This window comes from Motacilla alba, chromosome Z (assembly GCF_015832195.1).
Source record: "Motacilla alba alba isolate MOTALB_02 chromosome Z, Motacilla_alba_V1.0_pri, whole genome shotgun sequence".
Taxonomy (NCBI): domain Eukaryota; kingdom Metazoa; phylum Chordata; class Aves; order Passeriformes; family Motacillidae; genus Motacilla; species Motacilla alba.
The window spans coordinates 27479762-27503719 of NC_052046.1; the positions used below are offsets into that span (position 1 = coordinate 27479762).

At 37.5% G+C, this 23958-nt stretch overlaps 1 protein-coding gene across 4 annotated transcripts in view; it reads left to right on the top strand.

The window, feature by feature from the left end:
• RORB (RAR related orphan receptor B) overlaps positions 1-23958 on the top strand; it is a 162077-nt gene that overhangs the window by 71786 nt on the left and 66333 nt on the right. The window contains exons 1-2 of one of the 4 annotated variants that reach the window (XM_038123969.1): positions 13172-13396; positions 22292-22377. In XM_038123969.1, the coding sequence (XP_037979897.1) occupies positions 13357-13396; positions 22292-22377 (126 nt within the window). In that variant the 5' untranslated portion in view covers positions 13172-13356. Of the gene's footprint in view, positions 1-13171; positions 13397-22291; positions 22378-23958 lie in introns of those variants that run through there. The other 3 variants (XM_038123971.1, XM_038123968.1, XM_038123970.1) reach the window with 3 other exon arrangements.

Below are 23958 nucleotides of genomic sequence, written 5' to 3' on the forward strand. Positions count from 1 at the left end.
CTTTAAAGAAAATACAAGTAAATGACTGTTCCTACACTTGGTATTTTTGGTCATGTGAAACCTCTCATATACTGTAAAATTCCCAGGTCCTGGAATTGAAGAAAGCTTTTTCCGCTGCAGAATTTACATACTTCAGTTCTGAGAGAGATAGAAATCCCATTTTAGATTTTGCTGAGGCATTTGAAGTAGCTTATGAAAGAGATGTGCCTACAAATCCCTTAGGCAACAAGAAATACTTAGCCTGCCACAGTCATTAACTGATTTGTTGGGTAAAAGGAAGTGTCAGCATCTCCATTTCCTTGTTGATTCTGCATTCAGATCCATAAACAGTTTGTCCTAAGAGGGAATAATTGTTTATAGTTCCAAAATGGGTTTCCTATAGTAAACAAACACCTAGTAAACAAGAACCCTGGAGTAGAAGAGATCACATTTTGTTCATTTAATGATAGGCTAGTACTGCTAATAATATAGTTTTGATTATGTACCAGGGAAAGTAGTCTAAACTGCCAACTCTTTAGACCTCAATACTCTCCTGTCTGTAATAGGTTTGCTATTCTACAGTCCAAATGTCTTTATCAGAAGAAACATGCATGTCATACATCAACACACTTCAGAAACGCTGGACACATACAATGTTGAAATAATTAGAGTAATAATTAGAGTGATTACATATTTAATGTATCAATGAAAATACACAGCTCCATAGTACATATTGTTGAGACTTCAATCAGATTTTTATGTCTCTTTGTGGGGGTGTTTTCTCAGAGATAATAAAAATTCTTTCTGCAGAAAAGATAATTTTGAAATTTGCCCAGTGAATACTTATTTTCTCATAGCTAGTTACTGATACTTGGATTTGATGAGATGAAGAGGAAATTGTACATAGTTGCATATTAATTGTTAGCATCATCCACATGTGAGAAACCCTTAAGCAAAGAGCCTGCTGTTACATGTAAGAGCCCTGATGACTTTTTTGGGAAAAGAGCATGAGTCACTTGAAGAAAGGAGAAACATATTTTCTCCTAGATGTGTTGTTTAAAGACTGAACTGTGTAAAACAGGATTGTCATTGTCTAATTACTTGCATCTTACACTGTGATAACTCAATTTGCTTTTCATTCCTAGGTATTCAAAACACTGTTATTTTCCCATCAGACTTTAATGTTTGCCAATTAAAGCTTTAGACCTGTGATGTGGAGAGAGAAATTTGTTACAGAATGTGTCATGTAGGCATATTGAAAACATCTTGTCTCAATTGCTTTTCTTACCATTTTTTAATGTTTATGATTTTTACCAGATAAAACAATCTTCATGAGATTTTTAATAATGTTTTTCAGCATTTTTCTGCAGAGCAAAACATTTTAGTTTGAATGCCAGATTTGCTTAGTAATGCTTACTAAGACAGTATAAGAAAAACCTCCAAATACTGCAGAATGTTGTTTCTTTTGCCTTCTTGGTTCTTCACAACTAAAGCTACAGTGAGTAAGATGTTAGCATGGGCTGCACTTATGGATTATATCCCTGGCTTATTGTTTCCCCCATTACCTAGGTAGGTGGTTCTCAGTGGGACCAGTATTACAGTTTTGCTCAGATTTCCTGAGTCGCATGACCAGAAGTAATTAGTGTCCAAGGGAACATGAGGTAGGGTTCGTTAATAATTGAGTGTAGAGCCACCTGAATTGAAAATACTAATGCTATCCACAGTTACTCAATGTCATCTTAAGTAATAAGAGCTATATTAGTACAGCCTGTCTCTGGTACAATAATTTGAGTTAGGGTAATTTTCTTTCTCTGTGTATTTGTGGGAAACTGTTGCACTTCTGAGGTGCAGAAAATCATAGGAATTACACTATGCATGACACCTGTGTGAAGGGGTAGATGATACACACTTTTTTCCCCAATAAATAGCATTTGAAGGGAGAAGAAAAATAGGTAGAAAGGTGATTATAGACAGACCTGAGCATATGGTACCATTAAGGCATTTTTAATAGCAATTCTATTTTTGGCATCTGTAACACAACTGTACTTCTATTTTTAAGAATGCAGCAAACAATATTGTAGTTTGTAACACTGATAAATATGATTGTTCTGTTGTACCATTCATTTAACTTTTTAAAGCAAATTAAGTTCTCCGTCTCACCACAGAGTGGGAAATCTTTCACTTTCAAGTATATATGTCTTGTCTGGAGACATATCAGAATAAAAAATGCCAATAAAACTTTTTTTTCTTTTTTTTTACTGTATTCTTAGATTTCATCAGCTAGTCTACCTCAATAGGAAGTTATATCTTGTATTGTTTCAAGAACAATCAATATAAACCAGTGAAAAAGTGTTATATTTCATAGCCTAGGAAACCATTAATCAGAATCCTTTTGCTGTACACTTCTATGTTTTATGAAGATGACTAACACTGCTGGTCAACTAGATTTTGTCCTTAGCTTTGGTTTTGAGGGTTTTTTGGAATCTAAGAGGTAAACAATAAAAGTTTATATTTCACTTCTCTACATTCATTGACAGCTCCTGGAAGGGGAAGCCAGAAAAGTATGCCCAGCATAATGAGGGAGTAGTGTCACAGTGACAAAAAAGTTACAGTAACACCACTGTTCTCCTAGTGGTCTCTTCTCTTCTTACAGCTTGTTCTCTTTTTTTTTTTAATGTCTGGATGAAAGGCTTCTGACAAGAATGTATTGTTTCACTAACATGGCAGGAAGCTGTATTTGTGATTCATTTGATATCACTGCTTCACTTTGTTCATAGCTAGTGATAGGCTTTATCAGCTGATGAAAGGGAGGTTCTCACTGAGGCCTCTCACCGTGTCTTGTGAAAGTGTTCTGATACATTGCTCCTAGTACATCAATATGCATTTGCCTAATTACCTAAATGTCCCTGAAGTTCTGTGTGGCTCCAACATTTTGCTCTACTGCATCGATGTTTGGGGCCTATAAGCCAGAGTGCTTTGCCTCATATGTGGCAGCATCCCAGAAGCTGCTAGGTATGGGCTTACAAACAGGTTATTCTTTGCCCTATAGCAATAACAAAACAAACAAACAAAAACCCACCAGTATATTTTTTCACAGCTAAAGCTGTTCCATTTAGCCTTAATGAAGTTACAGCTATGTTCATTAAAGTTTTGTCAGAAAAAAAATTTTTTTTTTTCGGGTACTTTGGGCAGAGGGGCAGAAACATCACTGTAAGCAAATGCTTACATTTGGTGTATCTAATGATTGTATAGAAATAGCTCGTTCACTCCTTCCCCTATATTCTAATGTCACTAGTACAGTTTTATTAGTTAGCTGCTTTTGAGAAGGAAATTAGGCAAATTTTCAAAAACAAATACATCCCTAGATATGCTGCCCAAGACACCTAAGATAACTCTTTTCTTCTCCAGCATTTGTGAGTTAGCAGTTCACAAACCCAGACCCAGTGGCAGATCACTGGACTGAAGAAACATTTAAGCACATAGAGCTTTACTAATCCCACTCTAAGTGTCTCAAGAGACAGATATTTGAGTACCGAATTCTTAGGTATCTCTGTTGTTTGGATTTTTTTTTTTTGGTCTGACCCTAATGTATCTCAGTGTGGGTGAAAATCTTTTTTATGTCACCAGTCTGAATAAAGCTGTCATACTGATTGGAGTTTCTCTCCCTTTCATGCCTTCATGGAGGACTTTGAAGGACAATGCCACAAGCTTTGTCATAGGCTTGAAGATTCTGTGGAACATAATTACTAAAATAGAAGCACAGTACATTGAGCGGCTCATGCTCTATCACCTGTCTTCTTCCTGCAATGATGATCTTTAGTTGATAATTTTTTTCACTGTTTTTAAATTTGTTAAATTCTGCGTCTGTTATTCACATGCTGCGCTTGGAAACAGGCCTGTGGTAGTATCTAGAAGAATGACTTTAAAGCACTCACTCTTTCTGTCAAAAGCACAATATGTGTCTTCAGGAGTGCAGAGGAGAAGTGCTGGCAGAGGTATTACAGCAAAGCTCTGGGCTAGTTGTTTTAGAAGGGTTTGATGTTCTTTTGTTTATTATTAATGAGCATGACATTCATGATTAGAAACCCAGCAGTGATGCTTTATTTGTGACTGACCTTATAATATGGCAGGCAGTATTCTTATTCATGAAAACTACCTGAGTTTTACGTGAGACACAAGGTCCCTATTCTCCTTCCAGCTGGATGGAGCATAAATTCATTAGGTTCAGGATGCCCACTGAAATATTTCTGATATTTGTCATTTCACTGCTCAGTTTCCAGTGTTTGGGCTTGCAGACTGAAGGGACATGATATGAGTACAGTTCAGAAGCAGCATTGCTGCCAATCAAATACCAATTGCTAATGCATGTAATGAAGAGGTCCCAGAGAGAATTTTCTGTTTCCTTGCAATAAAGTGGAAATACAGAGGTCTCACACTGAATTATGCATAGTGATTGTCATCATTGACAGATGAATTGTCCCAGCTTATTAGGTTTCCAACAAGACATTGTGGTTACAGGGAGTATAGAATTTAAATTCAAACACATTATAGGAAGCAGAGTGTGGTTACAGCAGTTTATAGGAATAAAACCAAGAGGTTTCATTTCATACTTTGATTAAAGTATAAATGAGTAAGGCTTACATTTAGATACTAGAAAACTCTTGAAAAATCTTTCATTTAATATAGTTTATTTAATTACCTAACTTATATAAATCCTTCTAGTTTGGTTTTTATTTTCAATGTGTAGTCACTACTCTTGATAGATCACTTCAGTAACTATAGAAAAATATTCAGGTTACTGATTTTTCTGGTTTATAAAAAACTATAGAATGCCATTTACTCTTGCTTAAAGAAAAAAAAAAGTCACCTTAGTTTTATCTCTGCTTCTCTTGTGAGGTACAAGTCTGTGTAAAGCACAGCTTTCCCTAACAGTTCAGATCAAGTGCTCAGGAGACAATGGTTCCGTTGCTGCAGAAAGCTAAAATTTATTGTCGACAGACAAAGAAAAGAGCTATATCACAATAATTTCCCTTAACTTTCAAAATTTGGGGCATGTAGCTATTTATCCTGTGCTGGCAAATAAATGTATTTCTATGTGTCCAAACTATGGCATTCATATTCAAACTATCAAGCAGAAAGTTTGTAATATAGATCAGTGCTTTCAACTTGGAAGCAGCTATTAGAGTATTCCTTCTCAACGGTGACTCACAATTTAAAAATTTACTGGCTTTTTGAATTGCAGTAAAAATGTCAATAAATTGGGCAACCAGGGAATATTGGAGCAAATCATATTAGCCACTTGAAGAACTAAACTGACCTACAGAAATAATCAATAGCTTCCCAGACAATGGCCCATTACAAATTGTAATCCAGACTATAGGAGTCGAAAATACCGGATTTGCTCCTGAATGTATTTAGCTGTGAATTTCTCTTTACACATGTCAGGGACATGTTCTTCCCTGTTTAGGGAAGAAACTTTTTATCAAGAGTGGTCAGTCACTTCTTGGGAGGTAAAACAATAAGTAAGTGGCAAGACAGAGTCAGGCAAAGCAAGTCCCACAGATCTTGCAATCATAAATAGGGAACTATAATATTAGACCACCCTATTATTAGCTCACCATTTCCAGTGCGGTTCAAAGATACGATTTTTTACATGGTCATAATTTCTTTTCCAGTTTTTCCATGGGTGATATTCTGATCCCTGGTTCTTAACACTCATTCAGTGTTTTTCAAAGACCCAAAAAGTTCATACTAAAAGAGGAAGCCTATCACCTCAATGTTATAAGGTTGTCCAAAGATACTTATTTTCTGTGCATAGAGGTATGGCCTCTCTTATCATTTCTGAAGTCTTTTAACTTAAAATGCACTGCACAGTGGACTAATAGAACTTTAGAGCATGCTCTCTTTCATTCATGGCTCCCCTTCATGCAGTCTGCTAGGATCACTTTTTACCAGAAAAAATAAAATAGAATAAAAAAAGAGCTGAAGGAAAATCCTGCTACCATTTGCTTGTGCTGATTCTTTTGCTGTGATTGGGGGAGTCACATATATATTATGCCATCCATATTCTATCATACATAGCTGCTCTGATTAAAGCACTAGCATTCTTTTAAAGTTTCTATTGATTTTTCTTTAAACTAGAAAGTAGCATCACCATTTTTGTGTCTTTAGCTTGCAAGTGGAATAGAACTTGATTGACATTGTTGAAATGTCCCTAGAGCTGCAGAGACTTAGATTTACAGATCACAGAGATTTCAGGATACAGTAAGACTTTTCTTTCTGTTCTGTGTCTGCAAAGGGGGAAGGCCATCATTGGAAAGGGCACTTGCAAGGTTGATCAGAGCTTGCATGGCTGAAGAATATACAAAGCAAAAGACAGAGCAAGGTTCATCTGATCACATTCCCCAAGGACAATACCTACTTCCTAAAATAAATGAACAGAAGCACCTCCTTCATAATAGTGTGGGCCACAATCTAGAAGCTGCTGTTCAATTTTCTACAGTTCTGGCAGTTAAGACCAGGGGATATATCATAGGCAGCCTTCAGAAGGAGAATCATACAATTACTTACAACCTTTTTATAACACTCTACTTTATTTTTCAACTGTTGTGTGACATCAGAATAAATGAAAAGAGGAGCTGACCCACAGTCAATATAATTAATATCTTTTGGCACAGCTTCACTGACTTTGGCCACCCTGCATCAGTCCATACCAAATGAGGTTCTGAACCAGTAGTCTTGTGTGTGCACAAATAAACACACTTTTTCTTTTTTTAATTTCTCTCAGAGAAATTAATTTTTTTTTAATTTCCCCTGACAGCTATCTAGACAGCTGGATACTTTTTGATAAAAGTCCCAAGAGCAGCAACAGAAATAGAATTCTATCTATGGGTGTGGCATGGTTTAGGAATGGTACTCCCCAATTTAGTGCATGTGCCACTCACTCTCCCCCACTCCTGTTACAGAATGGAGAGGGGATTTGAAGCCACAAAAAGTAAAGAAAACAGGTTGAGATAAGAACAATTTACTGGAAACAGCAATGTGGTAAGAAAACTAACAGTAACAGTAACAGTAATAACTACAAAATGTAAAAGGCAAACAATTCACACATGGTTGTTCAGAATGCATGTTACCCAACCACTCTCAGCCTCATAACCAGAGCTACAGGACCACTGCATCTACTCCATTTACCTGACTGGAAAGAACATATTCTACCCAGAAGAGACTTCCTTACTCCTGTGCCTGGCAGGGACTTGACGTGGTATAGAATAACTTCTGGATCCTAGCCATGGCCCCTCCTGGCTGCTGCAAATCATGAACCCCCTCCTGACCATAACTAAGACATTATGCAGCCCGTATCCTATACCATCAATATCATACCTTTATCTATGCCTTCCAACTATATACATATATATAGAGATATATACACAAGCACAATTTCCATAGTCAATATCTGTCCCTCCAAGATATCTGTTGAGCTCATTGAACCCCTGGCTGTGGGTTCTCTGTCCTAGATGTCTTCCAGAGCAGGAGGGCTGGTGTGCTGTCAGGTGGTTGCAAGCTGCATCATGAGCTCATGACCAGTGTATCTGGAGCAGTCCATGCTTACTATCCATGCTAGTTATGGCATTCAGCTACTAATATTGTACCACAAAACATTACAGACTGCTCTCACCTAAAAATAAAATCCTCTTCAGGTACACATCGTGTTTCTCCATCCAACTGAATTAGATGCCAAGTGTACCTGGGTCATTCAGCAAAAGCAGTCCCACAGATGGGTTTTTGTCAGCTTAAAGCTGGACTAATACCAACTGTCTCTTCCCTAACACATTCATCAGATGCACCACACAGGGACGCTATCCCATCTGTGATCTGTGAAGGTTTTGATTGAGCAGGACCAGCTCAGCTCAATTGGTGGAGCCTCTGGTGGTAGCTAATGAGGTGGCCTTGGCTAAATCAAAGTCCCAGTGTGTGAAGGTCCCCCACCCATTGCTTTCAATGTGGGTTTTAGCCGTCCGTTGTGTTTTTCAGCTTTCCCAGAGGCTGGTGTATGATAAGGAACGTAATACCCATTCAGTACTGTACTCTTTTCCTTATATCTGACCTAAACCTCCTGACTTAGCTTCATGCTGTTTCCTGAGTGCTCTCCCTGGCCGCAAAAGTGAAGAGATCAGTGCCTGCCCCTCTGCTTCCTCCCAGCCTGAACAAACCAAAGCACTACAGCCTCTCCTCATCCAGTTTCCCCTCAAGACCTTTCACCATCTCTAACAGCTTAATGCCCAAAACTGTACACAGTACTTAGGGTGAGGCTGCCTCAGTGCAGAGCAGAGCGAGATGAGAGCAATTTACTGGAAAGAGCAATGAGATCAATATTAATAAGTAAGTGTATAGGATGGGCAAAGGATTCACACGTGAGTGCTTGGAAATGTGAGCTTGGAAATGTGAGTGTTTCCCAATTGCACACTCCAGCTTAAAGTCAGCATTACCTGACTGCTTCTTCTGCCACACTCACTCAACCAGAAGCCCCTTCTTCCCTGACAAGACTCCCTTTCCTCTTCCCCCAGCAACAAGATGAGGTAGTAGATAATAACCTCCATGTCCTACCTCTTGTCTATTGAAAAAAAAACCCAATCTGACCAGAACCAAGACAGTGGTGGGTGCATCTTGTGTTTGCTTTTTACAAGAGTAAGGTTGCTAGGTAGAAGTGAGTTCCACTGCACCTTCATCCTGCTCTCCACATTTATTATCTCTAAAAGGATGGTCAGATTTTCTTTGCTTTAGCTAAATAATTTTTACCTCAGCTATCAACCAAACCAGATTTTATCTACAAGAAGCTGAAGGACTCCCTGAGCTATAGAATTGCACAGGGTGGCTTCAGCAGACCATGTTGCTGAGCATTAGTAGTTTTTACCAAGAAAAAAGTATTACCCAGTCAGTTTTTGAATTTTAATATAGTTGTCTTTCAGGACAATGCTATTTATTTTGAGGGAGTTTTTTACTGTACTTTGATAATCAGTTTCTGTGCAAAAGTTTTAATAGTTTATTTTTTTCTCAATTACTGGGATAAATTGTTTACATTCCTCATTTCCATAGTTCATTCTGTGATTGTGGTTGTTATAAGATGCTATTAACTGCTCAGCAAATTAGACTGATGAGAGAATTAACTCATTTAGAAATAAGGCTATATTACAAAATGTTCAGTGGTGTCAAATTCCTTCCTTTCCTAATGTGCTAGTTTAAAACACAGCAGGAAAATTACACCCACTCAAGCTACTCCATTTCCCCCACCCTCTTCTGACAGTGGAGGAAAGATTATAAACTGGAGTCACTTCAGTGAAAAATCACAATAACCACAAAAATATTAATATAAGAGCATAGAAAAGAGAGAGTGTTTTGCACAAAAAAAAAAGTGTTCATCACTGAACAAACAAAAACGCTTCCCAAAGACAATTTGGTTTTCCGAGATGAAGGCAAAAATGGTAACTGGTCCTGTGCTGGGCCACTTGGTTTTTAGGAAAACAAAGGTAGTATAATGTGAGGGAGAGTCACAGCTCAAATTCCCCCCCAACCTCAGCACAAAACCACTTGAAGAACAGGGACAAGACAAAACCTGGTGGGACCTGAGAGGGCTGTGAAGCAGGTCAGGGGACCCTTCTCCGGGGCCCAACTCTGTGTGAGCAGGAGTGGAGACTCGACAGTTCTGGCTGCAGCTGTGGTTGCTGTGGCTGCAGCTCAGCCCTACGCAGCTGGGCTGGACTCCACTCCACACTGCTGCTGCTCTCTTTCTACTGTGTCTTGTAGCATCAAACCAGAAAAGATGCAGCTCAGAGGAACAGAGAAAAAACTGCCAGTGGCAGAGAGGGGCTGGCTGTGCCAGACTGATCCCAAAAGTTGTATACCTCCTTCCTTGAGCCTATAAAAAGATGGCAGCCCTGCCACAGCTGGCCCTGGCTCCCTCCTGAAACCATATCCCCACCACAATATGGGTGGTACAGAATTAAACAGCCCTAGAAACTCCACCCCATTTCTCTATAACCTCTTGCCTCAAAAATATTTATCATTAAAAAAAATAATCTCTTTCCTTTTGAACACAATTGAGTAATACTTTGTCACAGATGTGCAAATACAACTTTTCTATGCTCATTGCAGGAAGACTGGAACTAGATGACCTTTGAAGATCCCTTCCAACCCAAACTGTTCTATGATTCTATGATCTCTTTGTGTTCAAACAGTTAAAAAGAACACTTGGTGCATGGTGATGCCTTTATTCAGATTGTCTTTTGGTTCAGGCTATTAGACCAGCTCATAGGACAGCTTCATGGTCAAAAGGGAGCTTATAATGTATTGATTTCAGAGCTTGCTGTAGCCTGCGCTGTAGGTGAGTGGAGTATTAATTTTGTATTTGTTTGGCTCTTGCATCCATTTTTCAACATAGGTTTTTTTCCAGCTGAGAGTCAGTGGGGTATATTTCTAGAAATACAAACTGAAAATTATATTTTATCATTATATTTCTGTAAGAGCTAAAATACTTCCATTTTCTTCTTGAATTCAGATCTCATCTCAAAAAGTAAATATTGCATAGATTTCTGCATCCAAGATCTGTCTGCTCTGTGTTAGGATCCAATTGTTAAGAGAAGCCTTTGACTGAATTAAAGTGCAAACAAGACCAAAATCAATTCTACAGATTTTATTTAATTGTTAATGTGAGGTGGAGATAGCAATAGGAATAGGAGGAAGAGAGGGAAGACAAAGAGTGAGATATTCAGCAAGAGATACCACTGCATGGATTCCTCTGGCATCCTGCTTGTTCTTCTTCACACTGGTTTGCTCACTGCTGGGGGTCCCAAAGTGTTCTTCTGGAGGCACCCCTCATTTCCATGTCCAGGTCCCCACTATCCATGAGACATAGATGCTCTTCCCACACGTTGGAAAGGCATGTATGTAAGCAGCTGTTTCCTTTCTCACAGTTTGCCATGGTGGGAATTTTTGTCTGGATAGGTTACCCAGATCTGCTTCACCTGGCCTGGCACCTTCCTGTTGTTGCCATCTGCCCTCTTCCCACTGTCTCCACGGTGGAAATTGTCCAATGTGTTAATTCCAAACCTCCACCTCCATTTAGGTCTGGTATTAATGCCTCCCTATTTGCCATCTGTGCTTTTCTTAAGTTCCTCTTGTGGTGGCTTCTTTTACAAGAACTTCCTGTTTTCGCAGAGTTAGAGGCAGTTCATTGTGCTCTTGAAGTCCTTACAACCTTATCCCTGTAGAGGCAGCGCATATCCAGCAGGACATACAGTGGGATTTCTTGGGCTACCAGTCAATGGCTGTTCTGGATTTGAAAGCTGATGTGTCTGGAGTCATTGCTCAGTACCAGTTTGATATTAAATCATGCATCAGAAGGATACACAGTATTTGGCAGCAATCTATGATTTTTTCTGGCTCATGCAGAACTAATTTTCAGTTACACAAATTACAGAGGGAAAAGAGGGAAAAAACCCCACTTAAATATTGTTCATTTCTTTTGGCCATTTCTTTGATCCATGTTTTTTATCTGAGGGGAAAGTGGTGTGTCTAATGGGAAACTCTAATATTTTATGAAACAGTGAGACTTAAAGATCTTCTTAGGCAATCAGTACTTCAGCAGAATGAAACACTGTTGCAACAGAAGCAAAAATTATACACCAATTATTTACCCAGTCAGGAAAAGTTATGCTCCATAACATCAAAGGGCCTCAATTAATGAAATAATAGAGAGTGAACTGTTTTTTACCAAGCCAGAAAATGTTTATTGATCAAAATGCCACAGACCAAGAGGTGGAGACTGTATTTAAGATTATAAACCCAGAGCAACACATGTATGTGATTTTATGTGACTGGGACATGAAAAAAATAGCTGTGTAATGCTTATGCATATTTAAATGAGTTGTTGCAAGTAATTAAGTCATCCTTACTATCCTTCAAATAATGTTTTCTGTATTATTGGGAAAGTGTTTTTTCAGCCCGACTACTCTCAGCTCATGTATTTGTTTGTTTTCTGTACTTTACCTAATCTCCAATTATTCTGCTTATTTTCATAAATTTCAGAACTCTCCCCAAATATTTCATCTTGCATGGGTTTCTTTATTTGAAAATCCTTCAACTGTTTTATCTAAACTAAGCAAGCATTCAAAGCAAAGATGGCTGAGATGGCAATTCTGAATTTATTTTTTATTTTTTTCACAGTATTATGTAGAGAAGTACAGTTTTCTCTATGTATCAGGCTAACTGAATTTTGAAAATTAAGTTCTCTCTGTTTCATCTTTGGCATGAATTCCAAGGAAATTGATATGCAGGGTTACCAATACAGAACTGTTAGAATCTGAATCATCCCTTATTCCAACAACTTCTTTATGCAAAAGGTTAGGACATGAGAAAATGGATTAAAAAGGAAAGGTTACATGGAAGTGGAGTAACAGTGCCACAAAAAAGCCTGGGAATATGTAATGGGGAGGTGAGAGGAATTCTTTCAAAGCACAGGAAGTCCACAAAGACTCAAAAGGGAAAAGTGAATTAGCAGGAGGCAGTGCTTGTAATGTATTAGTTGTCTTGTAGAAATGCTCTCTCCTTACATACTGTTTTGCTTTGTTTTATTCTTGACAGAAAGCCTGTGTAAATCTTGCTTTGTGTTCAGCTGCACTGCATTGGGTGCATTACAGCCACTGCATGCCTTTGCACATGTAACCTATGAAACAGGATGCAGTTCTAACCATTATAGAAGGCTAAGGGGGGAAAAATGTAGTAGTTCCAGGCTCTGAGCAGCTCTGTTAGAGATTCATACTGAGAACCCCCAAGTTCCCTTTTTCTGTACAACCTAAGGGCAACGGGGATTCAAGAGGGACAATTCAGACAGGTCTGTCACATGACATCTAAAAACACTGGAAGATAACTTACTTTTTAACTCTGGCTGAAAGTAGACAAGATGTAGGTTCATGACATTTCAGAACACGGGGATTTTATCTATAATAATTTGGCATCTTATATCTGCCACTCTAATCCTCCATGTCTTTATATATATCTGAAACAAAAACTGATGACAAAGGAAAACTGAGATTTATTCAGAATTTCAAGGGGAAAAAATTAATCATTGGAATGAAATAGGAAATGCATACATGAATAGAGTATCAAAAGGAAGTATTTTTTCATTACTTAGTGCCTCCAGCAGCCTTCTTCCCTTCTTTAATGACATGGAACAGTCTGTGCCTTATTACTTCTTCCATTTAATCTTGTTAATGTAGTCTGTTAAGACTCCACTTTTGCAACAGCACAGGTGTAACTCTGAGTAAGTAGGCTAGTAGGAAGACTGCTGTTCTGATCCTGGAAGTCTTATTTATTTGCAACAAAATGTGTGATATTCAAACCAATATAAAACTTAATGAAACTGGTGAGTTGACATATTTTTATTCTTCACTTCCTTAACATTATGGGACATTACAGTGAAAAATAAAGAGGGAGATGTTAAACAGGTTGTACAAGTCTACCCTTGAGACAACTGTACTTGGAGTTTTACTAAGGTTAATTCTTCCTACTGTCTTTAAAAGATGGCAGATTAAATTGGTAAGTAGACAGCTGGTAAGTACAACATTTTTTCAAACAGCAACAGATGCAAATCCAAGAATATCTCCAGCTGATTTAAATGCTTTTCAAAAGATGGAGCAAAGATTTAAATAGGAATGTGCAAAAGTGAAAATTCATAGTGATAATCAAAAATATGAGGAAATATGAAGAAGTTCAGGAAGTTTTAAGAAGGCTACATCAAAATGATTTCAGAGTCATTTCAGATCGAAATCACTATTATTTTTTTTTTATTCTTGTGTCTCTCACAATTTTGCCTTGTAGGAGTTATATTGTGTCTAAATTAAGATGTTGCAAGAAAAGTGGTGTAGGAAAGTGGATCGGAAATTGTTCCTTTGACGGTGATGGCAGCCACACAAAGTGCCAGATAATGCAAGTTAGACCCTCATTTTGCTGCAGTGCTCTAATCTAACAGTGCAGCAGTCCTCAGTTCCCTTGAAGATTTTGTATGGTGTAGACATCTAGGTTTGAGTGTTACTGAAAGTGTAGGAATTTGTGGACATTCAAGTGAACCTGGGCAGGTAAAGGGAGGACGAGAGGAGGGATGCAAAGATTGTCGGCGAGCTGCGGCTGCAGTCTGGTAGCAAAAAGCTGGAGAAGAGGGTGCTGCTACAGACAGAGCTAAAAATAACCACCACACCCTCCTTCCACTATGAGATGAATTAAGTTTTAAGTTCATTTCCATCCCACTCCAGCAAGCAGTAACACTTGGCTGGGTGTGAAGAAAGATAAGGTTGTGTGTGATCCCACAGCCTGGAAAACAGGTTTTCACAGCATGTTCCTGCAGCATCTTTCTCTGTGTTGCTCAGCTTTGTAACTGTACAGCAGAGATCTGTGCATATCTGACACAAAAAAAATAACTTTAGGTCCTGACTACTGTATGACCATTTCAGCCAGCTTCGACATGCAAAATGGACTGTATGTATTTATCGTGGTATCTGAACTCTTCCTTTGCAGAGTTCATTAGTCCATTTATTCAGAAGGAAAAAGAATGCAGATGTGGATTGTTGTATTCAGGAAACAACAGGTCAGAAATACCTGGCACACTCTAAGTAGCTTTCTGAGTAAGGAGAAGTAGAGAGGGAAGATAATATGTCCTGCTAAATGCCTGATATATAATAAAATATTTTAAGTGAAATTATGACAAACATTTTGGCAGAGTAAATACTAACTATAATTCTTATAGGAAAGAACTTTGCTATGTATTTTCTGTGTAGGCAGCTATTTTTCGGCCAAGTGCACTTCCACTGTTTTAGAGTATTCCATAGAAAACATGGTCAATACTACTCAGTCATCCTGACCAGCTTACATAAACATTAGCTAAAGCTGCTAGAGATTATTTGCAGAACATTGGATCTGATGAAGTCAAATATAGGATAGCTTCGGTAGTATAATATTGGGGATTAGCATCATAATCTCTTTAGGGAAAGTGTGCAGTATCAGCAGAACCATTGCTTGAGTCTTTGAAGGAAACAGAAACTGTACCATAAGAATTTAGCATCTATTATATACTTAAAGCTTTCCCTATGAATAGGGCAAGTTTCTGAGATCTTTAGGGGGCCCAGGATAAGGCCTTGATCATTTAGTTAAATAACTTTGATTTAACTCACATATGGAGCCCAAATCATCAGCTTGGCAACATGTTTGTGTTGTGTAATGACTTGTGTTACTGTAGTACCATCCTTTGAAGTTAACATCTAATTTCCATGAATTTGAGTTACTGGGGAAAGAGCTCATGGATTAATACAGAGACATTCACATTGAGAGGCAATTTCCATTAATTTGAGTTACTGGGGAAAGAGCTCATGGATTAATACAGAGACATTCACATTGAGAGGCAATGAAAATGCTTCTATACAGATTTAAAGAGTGTTAGGTGAGCCATCAGAGTTTACTGATCCTTTGGCACTTTCTGACCTCTATGAGCACAGACTTTCAGAGGTCATATTTTGACCCATAGCTTCTGACAAGGCACCCGAGTTCTGTCTTTTGGGATCTAGACAATGGGCTGTATTTTGTGTTAGACATCACTGCCCAGCAGAGGATACAGGCAGTTCTGCTTCTCTTCTGCTGTCATCCTTGCTTGCGAACCATTCCAAAAAATCTGAACACTTGTGCTTGTTATGCACTTCAGCCACTCTGCTTTGTCCAGATTAAAGAAACAAACAAGCTTCTAGGTAGCAATTTGTGTACCTTTGTCAGATTCCTAATCTCTTAGTGTTTCACTGAGTGCTGGGCTGACATTCGTGGCAACAAAGCGTACAGTATTTTTCTGGAGTCCAGAAAATTGCATCACCAATCTTGTAATAACCCAGTGAAAATCCAGGGTTTTTTAATTAACAAATTTACAAATTTTTTTTACAAAATTACAAATTATTTTAATTAATTGAAATAATCAGGTCTGCAGAAAATAAAAAATCTTGTGATCCAAAATATATCATTATTTCCAACACTATATCACTGCTCTTAAAATTGTTACATTTTTTGCTTACAACTGCCTTTGCTTCATGGAGAAACATCCAGCCTTGAAGTCTTAGCTCCTAAGTTATGATAAAAAAGCCAAGGGTCCAAAAGCATTTCTTTTAAAAAGACTGTATCTCTTGCTCTAATATCTTTTGATATTAAATCTATCTGAAAATCTAATCTCATCCGTTACCCTGGATCATCACAAATGTAACAACTTTTTGGTATTCATAAATTGTTAAATTATAGTGCTAGATCCACTGTACTTATTACACTTAGGAAAGGAAAGAAACAATATTTGACCAAAACATTTTTTCTTACTTCAGTGCTTATTAGCACTTAAGGTTGTTTTACTGTGCTCATTTTTTTCTCCTTATAATTCCACCTTCTCTGCTGTATATAAAGGCAAGTGTATCATTCTTTCCAGACTTGTTCCAAAATTACTGTTTAGCAATAAGATACAAAAAGATGATATAATATGAACAGTTTTAAAATATCTTTAGCTGTGGAGCAGCCATAATAATTTGAACTCATATTCAGCTCTTTCAAACCATTTGACAACGTTCAGTAAACATTACTATTGCCATGGAACTCAGGAAGACATCTTCCAAAGTATGTATTTACAGTGCAGATATAAGCATATTTCTTCATATACAAAAAGACTCATATATAGCACATAATTTTAAGACTTTTCATCACTCTACAAACAATATCACACATATTTCTAAGGTTTGATCTTTTGTTTTAATAGATTTTAAATGCACACAATAAGGATGCAGAGAGTAACTACATAAAAACTTGCCATTAAAAAAACTTTAGGTTTTAAAATACTCTTTTTCAGTAGTCTTTGGAGTTGGCATGCAAAAGAATTGATCAGTAAGGAGAGCTGATAGACAATTCATCATGGTTTGGTTTGGGTTTTGTTTTGGGGGTTTTTTTGTTCATTTTTTCTCCACTGGAAAGTCATGAAAGAGGAAGGGGAAAAGAAAACATATTACCAAATAACCTTCCAACTGATATAACCAAGTGATATTGGTTATAAACTAAAAGAACTTCAGCTAGGAGTGTGAGACAATGAAAGAAATCAGACATGACAATTGCATGCACTTGTTGGAAAAAACCTTCCTTTTTTTGCACTAATGTACCCAATTTCTATTTTGAGCAATGATCTATCAGGTTTCTCAATATCCAAATTCTAGGACTATTGCTTATCTTGATACTCAAGACACGTTTTTATATATTATGTACACATGATATCTAATATCTGTGACCAGTGAGACACAGAGATATACAAGAACTGCTGCTTCTTGAGATTTGTGTATCTGTGCTCCTGAGATGTAGGACTGGCTTATTTGAGAACTATCAGCTTTGCAGAGAGTCTCTGTTGCTATAACAAATCCAGCGGCCAGATCCACAGTCAGAGTTTAATGTATCTCTGTCCAAAAGTGATAAGATTTTATGAAAACATTACTTTTCTGGGTTAACTGCACCATATTGGTTTCCTCTAATGGCTCATTTGGGTTATGATTGACAGCTAATGTATCTACAGACATCAGTTAACATTATTAATTAACTTGCTGAGATATTGCTAACTATATAGGTCTCACTGCGTGAGGTATGACTGAGCTTCTAAACATAAGTAGTATCCTCAGCTGTATATTTTCAGATTAGAGGTTCTAAACATAAGTAGTATCCTCAGCTGTATATTTTCAGATTATTAAATGCAAAGCACCTGACATCTTGTTGAGAAGCTAGAGAACATCAATTCCAGTAGCAAAGGGAATGCCAAGATCCCATTGCCAGCCTAACTTACCATGGAAACTTCTACTGACAGTTACATGCAAGGAAAAAAGCATTTCCTGCTCACAGAGGTCAGGATAAAAAAAGTAGAGTTGGCAAGTAGATAAAAATTGTGAATGTACTTAATTTGAAATCAGTTAGGAATAGAAACATGAAAGTGAACTAGGCCAATCTACCAGCAATTTTCAAGGAACTCCAACAAAAAGATTATGGGAATTCTTGAAAGGTGAAGCAACTGGTTTTTTCCACTATCAGTTCTCTGATTAGCCTTGATGCAACCTTTCCTGGACCAACAAATGAGAGAAAGGACTTCCTTTTCAAAGTATTTGCCTGGCAGGCTTTATTATCATCTTTTGATCAAGGACTAAATACTGAAAGCTCAAGTTTTTATTTCCCCTTAAACCAAAGCTACAGTTTGTGAGATTGTAGTCCTGTCTTTCTCAAGTGAAGTCCTTCAGATATTAAACTGAAATTATTTAAAATGTGAGCTTTGTTTTTCTCTGTTAGGCATCATATGCATGTGAGAGACAATCCCCACAACTACACATCTGACACATTAGCTGCCTTGCTGACTCTATCTTCCTTTCCAGAGGAATTCAGAAAGCTGTCTCCCATTACAGATTCATTCCTAATTTCATCCATATAAGAACTTTTGAAACCTGATTGTTTTCCAGCCTTTAGGATTTTTGTGTCCATGTGTAATATTCTATTGATGAAAAAAGAAAACCCAGCAGGTCAGTGTACTTTTGATTTTTCTTGCGGCACATTTGAGCTAATGTTTTGTTTAGTGATGTTTCTAATTACTGATTTGTTTACATGTAAGTGTTCATTTCAAATACATGAGACAATTTTAGATTTGCTTCCTTGATAGAATTCCACCCTACTTTCTGTTTTCATGAGAGAATTAATTAGATTCCAGGTTGTTATCCCATCATGTGTGGATTAGAATTACTAGTCATGTAGAATTAATTAATTTCCATTGTGGCATTACAATTTTTAGACTGTCCCATAAAACTGGAGGCAGTTTCCTGTCCTAAAGAACCTTCAACTTAAGTTGAAGAGATGAATACTGCAGAGACATGACCCTGTGGTACTGAGGAAGGATGCTACAGCAGGTGGTAAGGGGCAATCACTGTACAGCATATATCCAAACATAAATATTTTCTTAGACATTAGGGTGATAGTGGTTTTGCAGGCTTTTATTAACTGGTATATCACAACGTGCTTACTGAAAAATTGGACAAATGGGCTCAGATTGAGACTTTCTTGAAAAGAGGTGGGAGCCATTTTCTTGCTCATAGTATCAGAGGAAAAATGGGTGAGAAGACAAGTGGAAAGACTTTAGAAATGGAGCTAAGTAGTTTTGCTCTAATTCCTTCTTCAAGTTAACCGCATTGAGATTTTTCCCAATGTAAGTTCTGTTCCTTTGCTGGTAAAAGTTACCATTGTGGCAGCTCCACTATTCATGCAATTTTTGCCCTCAATATTTAGGAAGTGACACTTGGTCAATGCCTTTTATACTTCTAAGGAGTTCAGAAGAAAGCTGCTTATTTTATAATAGCTGTAAAGAGAGTCAGATATACTGCTCCCTGAACTGTTTGTTGGTTTAATAGGTGAAGGGAGTAAGAAAAATAACGTAAGATCATAGGTGGACAAGTGTGTTCAATAAGTGGCCCCATACAGGCCACTCATTTAAGAGTTGTACTTGAGGATTCTTGTGTGTCCCTTTCAACTCAGAATATTCTGCAGTCTGTGACCTGCGATTATATCTGCAAAAGAAACATGGTATGCTCTATGTTCATTACAGTATCTCAAGACTCTTCTGGGAATACAGTGGTTTCTTTCTTATCTTTCTTAACCTGTACAATTAAGGCTTCTGTTAGGAATCCTGAAATTGTTTGGCTGTTTTATTAAAGAAAAGTCGGGGACAGTAGCAAAATACACTTTTCCAAATTTATTCAAATTTCTTCTGTGTCTTAAGGATGTCTTTTCTGTGAGTTCTCTTATCGAGTAATTTCCTAGACAAACCTGAATTTACTAATTTATAGAATGGTTATTTTTGAATAAAATGTGAATTAACTGAAGAATTTTAAGTCTAAAATATTTTTTTCATATTAATTGAAACCCAAAGCATTTAAGAACTTAATCCACAAATACGATGAAAGTAGAGCTTATAACTGAGACTCATGCATGGAATTATTGTTTACGTATAGTAAAAAGTACTGTGCTAAATGCAATCAGTGTCACAGGATCAATCCTTCTCTCTCTGTTCCTATCAGAGTTACAAATGGTGTATGCAAGTCACATTAAAAGGACTTTGATATTTTTGTGGTGTTTTTTTTTTTCTCTGTCTTGTCTTTACCTGCAGATTTCTTTCTATTTTCATTGTAGTTCCTGCCTCTGACATTGACATATGTCAATGAAACATAAAGAAGCACATGGTCCCAGAGTTGAGACTTTCTCCATCCACATGACTCTCAAGCAGAGACCTGTAGGAGTTACTCAAAATAGCCTCACAAACAGCAGTGCCCAGAAGCGTGTTTTTAAGTGGGGTTTTTTTATCCCAGTGGGCATAATGCATAGGAATTTTTGAGCAGGACCATCCTGGAAAAAATTTCCAAAGAACTGCAAGTGCTTCTCTGTTAAGGAGTTCCCTCTGTTCCCTCTAACATGGATTAGGAGCAGTTTTAAAACTGGTTTACTTGCCTGAGCCTAAAATTGTGCTAGATCAGAAAGAATATGTCAGGAAAATGAGCTCACAGCTGGGAGCTAAAGTCTCTTCAGCTGTCCATATAAGTTCCTCTTGCTTGGGTCCCTTGGAATATGCTGTCCCAAGGGAATAGTTAATTGACTTTCCAAAGTAGAGGGCCTGCTGGTGCTCCCCCTGTGCAGTTTACCCCTTAAGCCTCTACACTAAATAGGAGGATAAGGAGTAGGTTATGCAGCGCACCTTTCAGTAGTGGGAAGTGTGGTGGTGGCTCGCTGGGACACAGTACTGAGTTTTGGTTGTTTAGCTACAAGGTAGTGGGCGGAAGGAAGTGGTAGGAAGGAAACTTCTGGCTTCTGCTAAAAGAGACAAATGATAATCATAAACAGAAACAGGGCATAATCCAGGCTATATGATTATATTTTCACAGTATCCACTGTGCAAGCATATTTAGTGCTTAGCTTCAATGTTCAGTCATTTTTAAGCATGGGTTTTTTCCAGTTTTTTTAATCTTTTCAACAGCCCACAAGTTTGAAATGGGATGCTCTTTTTAGAATTAACATCTGGACAATAATCTTGTTTCCCTGTCTCAATCCATTTTAGAGTTTAAATGTGTCTTGTTAAACGTACTAACAGTTACCTATGCTTGTGCTTGGGCTAGCTCTACTAAAAAAGCTTTTCTACTCAAGGATTTGATGGGTGACTTGCGGAGAACTGCTGCTGTTCCTGCCCTAGACATGGAGAAACAACATCTGCCAGGAGTACTTTGCAAATGTGACACTGCTTCCAAGTAGGAGGAGAATAGCAGGGAGGCATGCATCTTACACAGAAGAAAATGAAAGAGAGAGAAAATAAGTTTAACATTTCTTCTCCGTTCATGTGACTTAAATAATGTGTCCTTATGTGTCTTAAGTATGTGCTCTTACAGCATCATCAAAGGAAAGACCCAGGATTCGAAGTAATTGAGAGAATCAAAGAGTTGTGTTAGCAAAAAAAAATTTGAAAGATAATGAAATGTGTTTTCCTTCTCAGAATCAGATGACCACTATGTTATAAAAGGATTTGAAGCACATCCGTATTTAAACATTTTTCAGACTGTACCTGACTCTTCCAACACATAGTCACTGGCTACCTAAGCTCCATCTGTGGGCTTTGCCTGCCGATGACCAAGCGTTAAAACAAGTAATTTGAGGAGAGGAAGATCAAGCAAGCTTTTACCTGCCTGTCTCTAACAGTGGTATTAGTATCTTCATGTCTTGAACATAATTTGAAGAAAGGGATCACCATCTCTACTCTGCTTTAAAAAGGGCATCAAAATACACACTGTATTTCTATTTCAGAAAAATGGAAAGTCACGAATATTTTAAGTATCTAGGAAAGGACAATCCAGAGTATTTTTGGACCCCTAATGTCTGTCATTAACAATAATAATTATAAAATTAACCAGTAAAAAAAAAAAAACTTAAAAAAAGGAATCTGAGAAAAAACTTACTAATTGTGAGACATTTTAAAATGTTGAAGAGTTTTGTGGGATGTGGCAGAAACTACATAATGTGAAGCATTTCAAATTTACCAAACAAAAGCATTCAGAAGCAGACATACAATACAAAGTATTTTTGTATTGTTGGGGTTCGACTGGTTATCTACTCTCTATTTCTAAAGATCTCATTTTGAGAAAAAAAGAAATTAAATACAATTATATACCCCAAATATCTGTCTTATTTTCTCTTTCAGCACAAATTGAAGTGATACCATGCAAAATTTGTGGTGATAAATCCTCTGGAATACACTATGGAGTCATCACATGTGAAGGCTGCAAGGTATGAGATTTTAATACAGCATAGTCATCATCATTCGCATTAGCCTCCGGCACCTCTGTACAACGATACACTCTTACTAGCCTTCAAACAAGTGGTACCAAATGCTGTAAAGCCTACTGATGATAAAAATGCATTTCATGCCTAATTTTCCTAGTTGCTTTCCATTTTATCAAATAGTCTTTAGAACTACCTCTTTGTTTGAAACATGAATTCATTACATCTGGTGCAGTGTTAGGTGCTGACACCAACAGAGGCTGGCAACTGTAAGTCATACCTGTTCGATCTTAAATCAGCTTTGAAAGAGGTGGATTTCTTATCTTGTTTCCTATACTAACCCATGTAGTATTACAGTTGGCATGTTACCTCTGGTCAGCCTTTTTTAAGAGCTTACAGGTGTGACTTGGGTACTTTTTTATCTCCTTTTGCACAAACTGCAGACAAAATTGTAATCTCAAAAAGAAAGAATACCTTACATTATGAGCAGTGTGAAAGGATTCTTTGTCTGTTTCCTTAAAGGCATTAGTGCAGGAGCAGTTGCTGGGAATTGGAGGTTAAAAAAAGGGGTGGAGGGGGGGAAATGCATAGAGCTGCTGCTTAGACCTATCAACATAATATTTCAGGCATTAGTTCCAATAACACAAATCAGATCCAAGCAGAGATAAGAAAGGCTTCAATTTTCAATTTTAAAAGTTGTCTGCGATTTTATTATCTAAGGAATTACATTATTAGTCATGACAAACAACTTCATACTACACGTTGGTATTTCAGTTTTAATTGTAAATGAGAAAGATATGCAAAGATTTCACCATCTCCAATTTCTTGTATGGGGCAGTGTCTCTGATTTCTTGGACATGGAACACACAAGATAGGATGTTTGAAAACGGGTGCCTATGTGCAGTGTGAAATCACAAGTCTGTACCTAATGCTTTACAAAGTATTAGAACAGCTGAAAAATCTGAAAATTTGGGTGCACCCATTTGCAAAAGAAATATTTATTTTAATGCCAGTACATTGAGAACTAATATACCAGTAAAGATCAAGGGTTTTTTTCAGGAACATTGATAATTGTAAGCAGAACAATTTGCAGTGTGTATTTGTCTTACTGTGGCACTGGACTAGAAATAAGCTTTTTCTTATGATGATCACATGAAGCAGGATTAAGCTAATTGATCTGATACTTCAAAATTGGCACAAAAGCTATGGAAGGAAATTACTTTAAGCAGAGAAAGAGCATCTTCTCTCAGTACTGTGAGCCCACAGACTGTCTAGGGGTATACTCTTCTGTAGAAGTAATTAGGGTTAATGCTGGCCCTTGTGTGTGCCTCAAGAGGAGATGATACCACTGTGCTCTGTGAGTAGACTGCTTATTGAGACAAAGAGATTCTCTTCCATTTATAAGTTTTAACCCTATTGGGTTTGTGCCAGTTTTGCTATATCAGATCAATTAGTGTAATCTTGTTTAGTGAGCCTGTGTGAAAAAAGGTGTTGGTTTTTCATGTCAGTTCCACTGGGAGGCATCACAGTGTGTCAGAGCTCCCTGTTAAGGTCAGCACTGTTTCTGGCAGTGCAGCTCTGCTATCC